This window comes from Falco biarmicus, chromosome 8 (genome assembly GCF_023638135.1).
Source record: "Falco biarmicus isolate bFalBia1 chromosome 8, bFalBia1.pri, whole genome shotgun sequence".
Classification (NCBI taxonomy): Eukaryota; Metazoa; Chordata; class Aves; order Falconiformes; family Falconidae; genus Falco; species Falco biarmicus.
Window position 1 is genome coordinate 16590856 of NC_079295.1, and position 12965 is coordinate 16603820.

At 38.4% G+C, this 12965-nt stretch overlaps 1 protein-coding gene across 18 annotated transcripts in view; it reads right to left on the reverse strand.

Annotated features, from left to right (window-relative positions):
* ABI2 (abl interactor 2) overlaps positions 1 to 12965 on the reverse strand; it is a 71785-nt gene that overhangs the window by 21169 nt on the left and 37651 nt on the right. For 11 of the 18 annotated variants that reach the window (XM_056350505.1, XM_056350496.1, XM_056350493.1 and 8 more), the window contains 2 exons: positions 1183 to 1280; positions 297 to 443 (listed from right to left, as the gene is read on the reverse strand). In XM_056350505.1, coding sequence (XP_056206480.1) covers positions 297 to 443; positions 1183 to 1280 — 245 coding nt within the window. Of the gene's footprint in view, positions 1 to 296; positions 444 to 1182; positions 1281 to 9589; positions 9608 to 12965 lie in introns of all 18 variants that reach the window. The other 7 variants (XM_056350492.1, XM_056350488.1, XM_056350491.1 and 4 more) reach the window with 1 other exon arrangement.

Consider the following 12965-nt stretch of genomic DNA (forward strand, 5'->3'; position numbering starts at 1 on the left):
AATACCACTATCTACTTGAAATACTCCACAATTTTAATCATTCATTAAGGACTGTAACTAAGGCATAGCACTAAAATTAAGGTGACTAGAGGATTAAGTGAACAAGCCCAATGTGATTCACTATTCTGGTTTTATTAGAGTGCACTCTTGTCATGCCAAATGGCGCCTCCAGCCCATATCATGAAGTAGCAGGCTTCACTGTAGAGGTGCAGATGGATTTGGTATTTATCGTAGCATTTTCTGTCCATATGCTTATACAATACTAACCACACTTTGTACAGGACTACACTGAATACCTGTATGTGCGATTCCTCTGATTGACAGAAGCTGTTCTAACAGGGCTCTGTTGTGAGGGAGCCATATTGCGCGTTGGACTAGGCACGTAGTCATTTGGTACCACTGGAGGACGTACTGGTTCCAACGTACGATAGGGAGAGTGACGCCTACATAAGGACAACCATATTTCAGAAGCAAATTAAGGTAATACAGACAAAACCAAAGACTTTTCATTCTTTAAAAGACAGCTACATGCTAATCAGTAATGGAAGCTAACAAAAATGTTTTTCTGTAATTTTGTTATAATGATGTTTCTCAGGTACTTCAATCATCCTATGAATAAACTCTGTGTTGCACATCCCATTCTTGTTCCAAAAGTAATCCGTACCTTGTTTCAAAACAAAATCACTATGGTCTGTATGTACATAAATAACCAGAAACCAAAAAACAGCATGCATCCCAGTTATAACACATTTTCCTAAGGCCAAAGCCAAGTTCATAGACTTAATAGGAAAGTACCTCTGTCACATAGTAGACTAATAATTAATGAACAGTGCCACATACTAATTTTCCAGTTGTTTAGCACCACCTGTCAAAGCCATACAGTTAACGACTTTTTACTCTAAAGCATGTAGTTGTAAGTGTTCTGCAATGATAAAAAGGTTCCTGCTGGGAAAGGCTGATGACACCCACTGCCTTCTGGCAGAAATGTGCTAACTGATCTAAGACATGATCAGTATACAAGGATGTAGATATAACACCTCTTGACCTTTGTGAATGGTTAAAAAAAAACACCACCAAAAAAAAAACCCCAAAAAACAAAAACCCACGCTACAGAAAACAAATCTTCCCTTTTTTTCCCTTCTGTTCACCAAAGCCATTTACACATTCAGTAACTGCACTTACCCAATAGTTCCTTTTCCCGACATTGGTGGACTTGGTGGCTTCTGGGTGGGTGGTGTTGTACGAGGCAGTCCACCCATCTTCATGTTCTGTGTGCTGACCTGCATGAAAGAATGGGGAGAAAAACAGCCTTCACTAAGGTCAGCTTCTAGGGGGAGAGACACTGGGATGCTTTTAGCAATTAACTCTAAGAAGGGGAAGGTTTAAACAAACAAAAAAATTGAGAGGCCATGCATTTTGTATGCAATTTCCACTTTGCTAGAAGTCAAGAGTTGTGCTCAAAGGACTCTTCATTACATAGGGCTTTTAAAAAATTGTATATGCAAAAAGTGAATTTGTCTTTAAGCTACCACATAAATGTTAAATCAGTGACAATATAGACACTGTATCTAACTTGATTACACCTCCCAGTCATCTTTTGAGATAAAGGCAGTTATTCCAGGCTGCACTACTGAATGGTAAATTTGCAAAAATATTTTTAAATACTCTTGTGGTATTCAAAACCAGCGTTTATCTAATAGGACACAATTTAATGTAATTCATGCAGACATGCAGAAATCAAAGTAACCTCCAAATATGACCCATTCATGTTCTAATTTTTTCACGGTATGGTATGAAAAAAAATTAATATAATGTTTATTGTTATTATTTATGTATATGTAAACAGAGAAAGAAAGCTATATAGAGAAAAATACACGTATGTGCTTTTTCCCCCCACCAAACCTGTAGCAATTTGATCTTCAATAACTGATAAATAAATGGATGGGGAGAAAAATATTTAGCAGTGATGTGATGTAACTGCAGTTGTTCCTTCCCCCTCTTTCAGGTTAAAATACTTATGAAGTAACTTCTATATAAAAGAATTTACTCAAACTTCTATAAAACTCATCTATATTCCCGATTGATCAACCTAGGAACCATAGGAATTGGGGAATCATCTAGGAATCAGGACGTAGATTAGAGTGGTGAAAACCCAGCTAGAACTCAGGCTGGCCATTGCTGTGAAAAATAAGAAAAAATGTTTTTACAAATATGTTAGAAACAAAAGAAGGGCCAAGGATGATCTCCATCCTTTACTGGATAACATTGCCACAAAGGACGAGGAAAAGGCTGATGTACTTAATGTTTTCTTTGCCTCAGTCTTTAATGGCAAGATCAGCTTCCCTCTGGGTACTCAGCTCCCTGAGCCAGAAAGCAGGGATGAGGACAAACATAATGAAGTCCCCACAGACCAGGAGGAAACCGTTAGTGACCTGCTGCTCCACTCAGACACACACAAGTCTATGGGGCCAGATGGGATCCACCAGAGGTTACTGAGGGAGTTACCAGAGGAGCTCGCCAAGCCGCTCTCCATCATTTACCAACAGCCCTGGCAAAGCAGGGAGGTCCCAGAAGACTGGAGGTTAGACAATATGATGCCCGTCTACAAGAAGGGCATGAAGGAGGATCCAGGAAACAACAAGGCTGTCAGCCTGACCTCGGTGCTGGGGAAGGTTACAGAGCAGGTCATCCCAAGTGCCATCATGCAGCATGTGCAGGACAACTGGGGGATCAGGACCAGCCAGTCAGCATAGGTTTATGAAAGGCAGGTCCCACTTGATGAAGCTGGTCTCCTTCTATGACAAGATGACCCGCCTAATGGATGAGGGAAAGAAAGGCTGTGGATGGTGTCTACCTGGACCTTAGTAAAGCCTTTGACACTCCCCATTCTTTGGCACTCCAGCATTCTGCTGGAGAAACTGGCTGCTCATGGCTTGGACGGATGTACCCTTTGCTGGGTAAAAATATGGCTGGACAACCGGGACCAAAGAGTGGTGGTGAATGGAGCTACACGCAGCTGGTGGCCGGTCACAAGCAGTGTTCCCCAGGGCTCAGCGCTGGGGCCAGTCCTGTTTAATGTCTTTACCAATCTGGACGAGGGGATTGAGCGCACCCTCAGTATGTTTGCAGGCGATACCAAGTTGGGTGGGAGTGTTGATCTGCTGGAGGGCAGGAAGGCTCTGCAGGGGGATCTGGACAGGCTGGACCGATGGGCTGAGGCCAGTTGTATGAAGTTCATTCAACAGGGAGAAGTGCCGGGTCCTGCACCTGGGATAAAACAACCCCACGCAACACTACAGACTTGGGGAAGAGCGGCTGGAAAGGGCCTGGGGGTGCTGGCTGATGGCCAGCTGCACATGAGCCAGCAGTGTGCCCAGGTGGCCAAGGTGGCCAACAGCATCCTGGCTTGTATCTGAAACAGTGTGGCCAGCAGGGCCAGGGAAGTGATCGTACTCGGCCCTGGTGAGTTCTACTTGGCACGGTAAACTGGCGAGGCTGCACTTCAAATTCTCTGTTCAGTTTTGGGCCCCTCACTACAAGAGCAATGCTGAGGTGCTGGAGTGTGTCCAGAGAAGGGCAACGAAGCTGGTGAAGGGTCTAGAGAAGTGTTATGAGGAGCAGCTGAGGGAACCGGTGTTGTTTAATCTGGAGAAGAGGAGACTCAAGCTCTCTAGAACTGCCTGCAAGGAGGCTGCAGGCAGGTGGGGGTCAGTCTGCTCCCCCAGATAACTAGCAACAGGAGAAAAGGAACTGGCCTCAAGTTGCACCACCGCAGCTTTAAATTTTAACAGGCTGCCCAGGTGGTGGAATCACCATCCCTGGAGGTATTTTAAAAAAGACATAGATGTGCTGCTTAGGGACATGGTTTAGCAATGGACTTAGCAGTCCAGGGTTAACGGTTTGGCTTGATGATCTCAGAGGTCTTTTCCAACCTAAATGATTCTGTGATTCTATAAACAATCGTTACCAATGTAGGCATTTTGCTTATCTGTATACAGCCAACTAAGTGTAATTCTCTCAATGCATGCACCCTTACAGGAATCAGCACATGGTCTCCTTACTAGCTCTGATTTATGAATGCTCAAATTATTGCTTAGACACAGAGATATTCAGCAAACCTAAGTAAGTATGCTTACATCCCTTTTTCTGATGTTGCTGTCACGCTCTATTTCACAGTGTTATTTCCAAAACCTAAGTCTTGCCTACTGCCTCCCCTCCCATGCAAAAAAAAAAGAAACAGTGCTCAAGGCATTAAGAGTATTTGCAAACGTCCTTAAAGGCAAAATACTCCTTTAAAATTTGACTATAACAACTTGCTTAAAAGCCTGGCAATATTTAGACTTGTAAATTGATAGATGTTGAGAACAGTGTAAAGAGTAATATATTCTGTATTGTAGCCCACTGAAACTTGACTCCCTGGCTTTAAATAATCTCAGTACTATCACATTTTCAGTCTGTTGGGAGGAAAGGAAAACCAATTGTTGGAAGCGGTTGGATTTTTTTTGTCAGATTCAAAACCAGATGTTTGGATTTAGTTGTGCAAGAGTACTTTGCAATGTCAATTTCAGAGAAAATTATTTTGCACAGCATTATGAAGTCCTTTAAGCCAACTCTAAGCAACAAGAAATCTAAAGTTAATTCAAGTGAGGGATGAGGTAAGCACTGAACTACAACTATTTGAAGGGAAGAGGGAAAGTGTAAAATGAAGTATATTTTATTCTATACACGGAAAATTAAGAAATAGCACAAAATCTGAATTATTTTTTTTTAAAGTTGCAGCACCCCCTGTATTTCCTCTTTAAGACACCTGTTTCACACACCTACCTGAGTTGTCCAAAACACCCACAAACAAACAAAGAACTCACCTTAATGAAACATTTGCTGCATTGTCACGCTGTATTTCAAACAGCACATTAAGCCCAGTGGGGCAGAGGTTTTGCGTGTCTTTTGATGACAGCAAACTCAGACCGATCTGTGTGCCCCCGAGTAGTCCATTTAGGTGTTGTATCCAACTAAGCTATTGTTTCTGACCACATGATGTAACCACTAACAGTTACTATAAAATTTCATGTATTTCACCATAAAGAACCTTAGCATTTGTATACAATCATTGCAGGAAGAAAAATTAAGTTTTAGGCTTCCACTGGGCTAGAGCTACATAAAAAGAAAGAACAGTAGAGATGGAAGCTGCAGTGCCATCACACAGCATACAGTAAGAAGTGGAAGTAATACTTGCCTGACTAACGCAGAACTCTAGAGACTGCTAGTTACTTTCATTAACACTGCAAATAAACATATCCTTGACACAGTTGGGAAGAAAGCTTTAGAAATGTGGGCAAAGAAAAAGGGATCCTTTTTTAGCCAAGAAACTTCAAACCCAAAGAAGCCATCCTTAAGAAAGGCTAAACTGAAAGATGGGAAAATGGCACTGACAGTAAGCTTAGCTTCAGTAATTAAAGTTTACAGGACTGTCTTAAATCTGACAGGATCGATGGCTTCAAGATCTGCTACTGTAAATTAACAACCCTATCTGAATGACATCCCCTTTAACTTGTGGCCAAATAAGCACAGAAGAGCAATGAAGAATATAAAATTATTCCAATAGTTCTAATAGAAATTAACAGATGTGTGGAAATAATATCACAGTTACAGACTGCCTTGAGGAAAGAAAAAAAAAAAAAAAGAAGAAAATTTAAAACTAAGTTGCAACTTCAGTTAGATACAAACATTGTAACATTTCCAACTGTTCCCTTATATGATGACTTCTAGTAGGAGTTTAAAAAAAAAAGAAAATCCATTAATGCCCCCTCTTGCAAAACTTTATTGCCTTTTCTATTTTGCATACAGTGTTGTAAAGATAGTTTCCATATGCAAATCCTCATCCACACACACACACACCTTTCAAACTTCTGAAATCCAAAGCAATCACCAGAACTCAAGGTCACATTTGCTTTTGCTGTCAAGTTTCAAAAATCCATTTTCTGGAGTAAGTTGGTATTTGCGAGAAATTGCATTGTTTCTGATAACATTTCCCCTAGCTCTGCACAGCTGGAACTATCCAGATGCAACTAATTAAATTAGACAGTGAAAGCAGAGGAATGCATCAGTCTGTTGGTAGTTGACTGCAGGTTGCAGGACCCCACAGGTTTGTGGCTGTTGTAGTTAAGAGCTTGCAAATTCTTTGAGGAAAATCTGGCAAAACAGAGCCTGCAACCAAAACCACAAAGGGGTATTGCTGCCCTTTCTCACAACTGCCAAAACAGTTCACCACTGTCTAAAAAAAAGAAAAAATTAAGAGAGACAGTAAGTAATGATTTGGGCACAAAGCTCAGGGGAAGAAAACCCAAAAATCCCCCACATGACAGCTGACTGTTCTAAAAGCAGGAAGCCAATCCTGTGAACAGACAAGGAGTGCACAGCATCTGCACAGAATGCATGCAGGGATTTTTCCCATTTTTTTTTGGCCTCTGTTTAAAAAGGGTACAACAGTATTTCATCCAACATTTTCTGTATTGAGCTACAGTGTCAGCTTACAAAGGTAATGTCTGATGACATCAAGACATGATACGGAACTGACTAGAGGCCTTAGAAAATGATCATTAAGGACTTATTTGTCCAATTTCTAGTTTTGGCAACTAGTTCTTCTTAGATCCCAGTGATTAAATCACCTTCTTATGGTCCTAAAAATAAGACTGAGTTTCCTTCACAGTTACATTTTTACAAACATTTAGAAGATTGAGCGTTTTTAGCACACCACTGTATAAGAAATTTGTAGTGAAATAAACTGGTTAAAAGAGAGAAATCCTGCAATCTACTCAATTCAATTATTGGGAATGTTTTCATGAGTAAAACAATTCACCAAACAAGAAATGCTGAAATACACAGTTGGTCAGATATAAGAGCTAGACACCAGAAGTGAAAAAACTATTTGCACCAATGCACTGTGTATTTACGTGGCTGTAAGGCACTTACACGCAACAAAGATTTCAATCCACATTTTTACTGTTCTGAAGAACATCTCATTGTCAGGTCAACTACCAAAACAAAGGGGTTTGTTTGTGTGAAATATCTGCTATCCAGTTTTTTTGGAGAAAAACAATCAAACCTCAGGAGGAGCTACTTCTCACAGCCAAAACTGGACTCAGATCAGAATTTTTTAAGTGGTGCTTTATGGTCACATTGATTTTCTAGAACTTTCAGGATGTCACAAGAATCATCTTTTGGCCAAAATCTAGTAAGAAAAAGTGTCCCATCAGCAATGTTCCATAGATTATATTCAGATACTTCAGGCCGCCACCCAACCTTCTGGAGCAATTTTACACCTGGCTCCAGCAAAAACAACCTAAGGCTGAATGAAAACTACCTTCCCGTGCCTTGTCTAACTAAACCATATGTTTGTCAGTTGATAAACCAGTTGATAGGGAAGTGAAGTATCTAAATGTCAACGATGCCTTGGCAAATGACAACAAGTATAAGGTTCAGCAAGTGGAATTACTTTTTTTACCACATCCACCTACATAAAGTAAATGAAGAACCAAGTCTGGTAAATACAAAAAAGTTTAAACAATGTCATTTTCAACTGATTTGTTGACAAGAGATGCTACAGATACTCCTCTGACTTGCAATTGGAATTTTCTTCTAAATTTGTTTGAAATTTAACTACCCAGACACAAGCACAGTTAGGCAGTTTAATACTGTAACTTATATAGTTATAAGTAAAAAACTGAGGTTTCTTTGCAGCCATGAAAAATAAATGCAGGGTAAACACTTCAATCTATTGTAATTGAAGTAAAATCATTATTCACACAGAACCAGGGTTAGTAGCCATCTTAAGCTTTCTTCTTTCAGGCTGATGCACAGTGACTATAGTGATACTTAAAGAATAAATTAAGTCCACTGAGAGGTGCTGCACTTTGCCTTTTTTTTTTTAGATTATTTTTTATTAAACTCTCATGGTTTGGCAGTGAGAAATTGATAGACATATTGTGATTTCCTAGATCAAATTTCTGATCAGGTTAACTCTAGTAAAAATAAATATTTTAACTGGTGTTATAACAAACAACCCATTAAAAAAAAAAAATCTCTGAAAAGCCTCTTATCACCACTGCAGATGATGCACAGGTATGGCAGTTCACACGTAATCTATAATTATACAATTTTAAATTTATTATAGGCTGGTCCTTACTTGTTTATAACTGCAACTGCAAAGAACAAAAAAAATATTGTATTTGCAAACTGGTTTTTTTCAGCATTAGAAGTATCCATTTTGAGTGGACAGAAAGAGCCAGGGAGGCGATATGTTTTGCAATTTTCAAATAAAAAGCATTTAAATGCTACATGACTTGAAAGACTGTACCTTGCACACTTAGGTAAAACTAAATTTCAAATTACGTGAGAATTCTCTCATTTATTAAACATTTTCCATTGTGATCAGATGTGCTACATACACTTAAATACTTTACTAAAACTACCATCTGGACAATTCCATAGAAACATCACTGGGGTATCTACAGTAAATACCTGGGTTTACAAGCAAAATATGCAGGTTTTTCTTTTAGCTTTTCCCGTCATGGAAAATACTTAGCCATGAAAAATACTTCACATCAACTTGAAACTTCATTTAATTAACATAATCATACTACATATTAGTATTTTATGTTCTAAAATACAGTTCCCTCATTAAAACTGTGGCGGCTGCTACTAAAAAATTTTTGTTCCCTCTTTCTCCAAACCAGTTGCTCTTCAGAAGGGTGATGATATCACAACACTCAATAAAGGCTATAACCTATCTATTAATTACTGTGCTATGAACTCCAACACAGTACCATCTAACTTCATTTAACTGCTTGTCTAATTGATTCGATGCTTTTTATTGCCACTTCTGCAGCCACTAATGCTAGTAACATTTAAAACTCTTTATGATCCTTGAGAATTTGACATACTTCAGTCTGAGTTCTTTGATGCACTATTCCTTTAATATTCAACTAAATCACTTAGCTAGTTGTTTAAGGGCTATTAAATATTTTACACATCTATAAAATTTGTGAAAATTCCCATATGAGTGTCTCAGTATTTAAACAGTGCTAGTAGCTTCTGAAAAAATTAATGATACTGCAACTTTAAAAAATAATATACAGATATGAATTTGTAACGCACCTTTGAAGCTCATTATCTGAGCAATCTCACACTGAAACATGAATCCAAATCAAATCATAACTTACACCGTATATAGTATAAAAAGAATATTACACAGGGGGAGGCTCATATTCAGCTCCTATCTGCTCACTGCATCTTTTTGTCCACGCATGGTTAGCGTAACATTCCTCCCCTGTAAATGATGTGGTAGTTACGCTGGAGGCAGTCAATATTTTGCCACATTTTCAAAAGAACTGTGCTACCTTCCTTACATAAATACATCAATTTATATCACAAAATATTTATCTGCAATGAAATCATTCAACAGAAGGTCTGACACAGGAGGGAGAGTGGGTGTTGTTTTAAACTATCAGTGACAATCACATTAATCATCTCCCCGTGTGTAATAGTCTTGGAAGAGTAAGAATGGAAATCCAGCCCTGGGGTTTCTTACCTTAAATCTAAGCAACCACTTAATGCATAAATGGAGCAAATAAAAGAGGTAAGGAAAAAAAGCATTGAAAGGTTAGTTGGAACTTCAGGATATGAAGAGAAAGGAAAAAGAAAGAAAAAAGTTAAGCATTCAGCATTAACAAAATAATGTATCAGTAGATCATAGAAAGAGTGGTTAAAGCAGAATGTGTCATGAACAGAAGATTTTCAAGCTGAAACTTTTAATATACATTGAACACAAAGCTTGCAGTTTAACACCTTAAAAACAATGCTCAAATGCTTGTACACTGTTCACTCAAGTTCTTACAGTGCTAACAAAAAATCAGCTTTCAGAATGGATCATGAGATCTAGATGGATTAAGTTCAGAGATTAATTTATCTGAGCTGCCAAACAGTAGCCTTACCGCTACCCTGAGCTCATTTAAATTGTTACATACATTACCATATTTAAAACTCACTGAAACAGAAGTCTCTAGAATATTATGCTAATATATGTTCTTCCCTAGACAATGCTGTTAGTTAACTCTTAACCTGATGCCACAAGATCTAACAAAGATAGAGGCAAATCATTACATATTGTAAGTAGTACAGCACTCTATATAGATACTGCACCACATATCAGTATTTCCTAAACCATATATTAAGACATTAACTGACAGCAGAACTAACGTCAAAAAGCTACCACTTAGGCTTTAAGTCCTACATCTTAACTGGCACAATACCACATATCTTCTTTCCCCATAATATTTTTTTAAGAAATACTAGTCTTTCCATATGAATATAATTTGATCTGTTTTCAGTTCAGCTAATCTAAACTTATCATTAGATTTCTTACACTTTTTGTAACACCAAACATTAAATATGCAGAATCTCAACAGTGGAGCTGCCAGAGTAACCACTCTGCTTGATCCCCTTAGAAGAGACCCTAATGTATTAAAAAAGAAACATGACCTGATTTATTAGAAAATCTCTTGTCTTTGAGTTTAAAGTTCCACAAATCTATTAACTAAAATGGTCTCTGCTCATACAGCTACACTGGAAAACCAGGTCCCTCTGCACAGGCCAGAGTGGCCAGTTACGTTCAAGGGTCCATGAGCAAAGACCTTTCCTCAGCAGCACTGCCTGGTAATTACAGTGCCTTAATACACCGCTTCAAATGGATCAAACTTCTTATTTTCACTCTCTTGACTGAAGAACTCTTTAGAGGGAAGGACAGATTGGAAGACTTTTTAACTCAGGAAACATGCAAAAATTGAAAGCAAGTCTCTTCCACACAAAAGGTTCTTTAGATTTTTGCATCATTGTAGCTTCAGGGAGGGAAGATGCCGAGGGACTGCTGGAATGATAGAGTGGCACTTGACTTCTCTCTCACCTATTAAGAAACCATATTGTAGAGCACCTTTTCCTGCAGATGGTATTCACTGATGCTTCGAATTTCTGAATGGAAGGAACAGGTGCTCAAGAGCCTATACTACTTCTCTCAACATGGCATACTGGATTTCTTGGCCAAGGATGCTCCCTTTTTCTCCTATATTATTCTCTGTTCAGTTTACCATCTTTCTCCGGGGTTGCAATGAATGCCTGTGGTATTAGCTCTCTGACTGTCCTGACAATGCATAATTCTGGGTCCAAGTACTAGAGGAGAAGCTATATAGCAGAAAAAGCAGAAAGACGACAAAGAATGCAGACTGAGGCACCCTGATGTTAACTGGAACTTTAATGCTCTTTATGCAGTAACTCCTTCTGAATACTCATTTGAAGGGACAATGCCACAGCTCAAGCAATAAAAAGCTATAAATAGGCAATTTCAAAGCTACTACCCCTTCTCTTTTTTTTTTTTTTTTTCTTGGTTTTCCAGCCAGAGATCTAGTAAACTAATCTGTAGTTACTCAGGCAGAACAAAACCAACAGGTTCATAAGCACAACTGACCGCCTTCTTCCCATCAGCAAGACAGTGGTTCTTTCTCCTGTGCTGAACACAGGATTAACCTGATTGGAACATATCTATGGATATCCAGACAGCATGATTTCAAGTTCTCTGCTCTACTGTTTCACAAGTATACAATGCTTTTTTCGTTCTCTAAATAACTATAGTACATTGTAAATATCCTTTGTAAGATGTTTCAAGCATATCACAAGCATAACAAATGGATGCAAATACACATTTGAGTCATCATCCATTTGGTGAACCATGCTCTTTCAAAATAATTCATCGCATCTCAATGAGTATGATTCTGCTACACTGAGGTAAAAGAGATACCAATTACAGTGGTTTAAAGCCAGTGCAGAGCAATTAAAAACTATTCTTTAATGAGTTCTAAAATAATCTCCTTAAAACAAAAGTGATTATTTAAATATGAGCAACAACAATCCTACAGGCTAATATACTCCATCCATATCCAGAAAGAGTTCTGCTGACCTGCATAAATTCAAAATTTATTAAGACTTCGCAGTACATTTTAATACAAGACTGATAATAATTTCCTGGTCAAAACTGTAGTTATTAATGCTGGGGTTCTTTGGTTTGGATTTCCAAATCAAACTCACAGACTCAATTGTCTTTTTAAAATCTTTTTAGTTACAAACTGAAGTTGACTCTTCTGGTAAGAAATGGGGAAAAAAGACTTTCTGTTAACAAACAGGATGTTGAGAAGACCATGAGTAAAATTTCTTAGTAAAGATATTTAAATTGCACTGTTCAGAATTTGAATTTTAAGAGTTTGGTTAAACATTCTATTGCCACTTGAACAGCTATCCAAGCAGACAGTTTCAATTGAACAACATAGATAACGTAATGCAGTTAGGTGTCAAGCAAAAGGAATTCTGGTGTACTTTGCCTGTAAGAAGCATCTTACCTTACTGCTACTTAGCAGGGTTTACAGATTTTTTAGTTTGTCACGTAAAAATGGCACTGCTTTGTGTTATTTACCTTTCTTCTCCTGGAATTTTAACACTGTCAGTGTTCTCATTTCCCTATTTGTTTCCCTGGCAGCACAAGTTAACAATGAGTTCACACCTGCTAAGACCATGTTTACGTTCAGGATGTGCTTTTAAAAATGCATATCTAATCTCACACATGATATTACTGCTTTAATGTGCACTAACACTCGCATACAACAGCCACCAGTTATGCCTCAGTCTGATCCTTGCCCTGAAATTCCTCCTTTTTTCCTAGTCTTAAAAGGGAGAAACAGCTAGCTGGCTTCGAACTTGGCAGCAATATTCCCATTCTGAAACCCCATATGGAACAAAAGTTGTAGAAAACCCCTTTTAACAAAGCAAATCACAGGATATGGGTATAACTGACTGACAGAAGAAAAGGGACCATGTAATATCTCTCATGCGAACCCTTTCTTTGGGTGAGCTTCAAAGTAAAC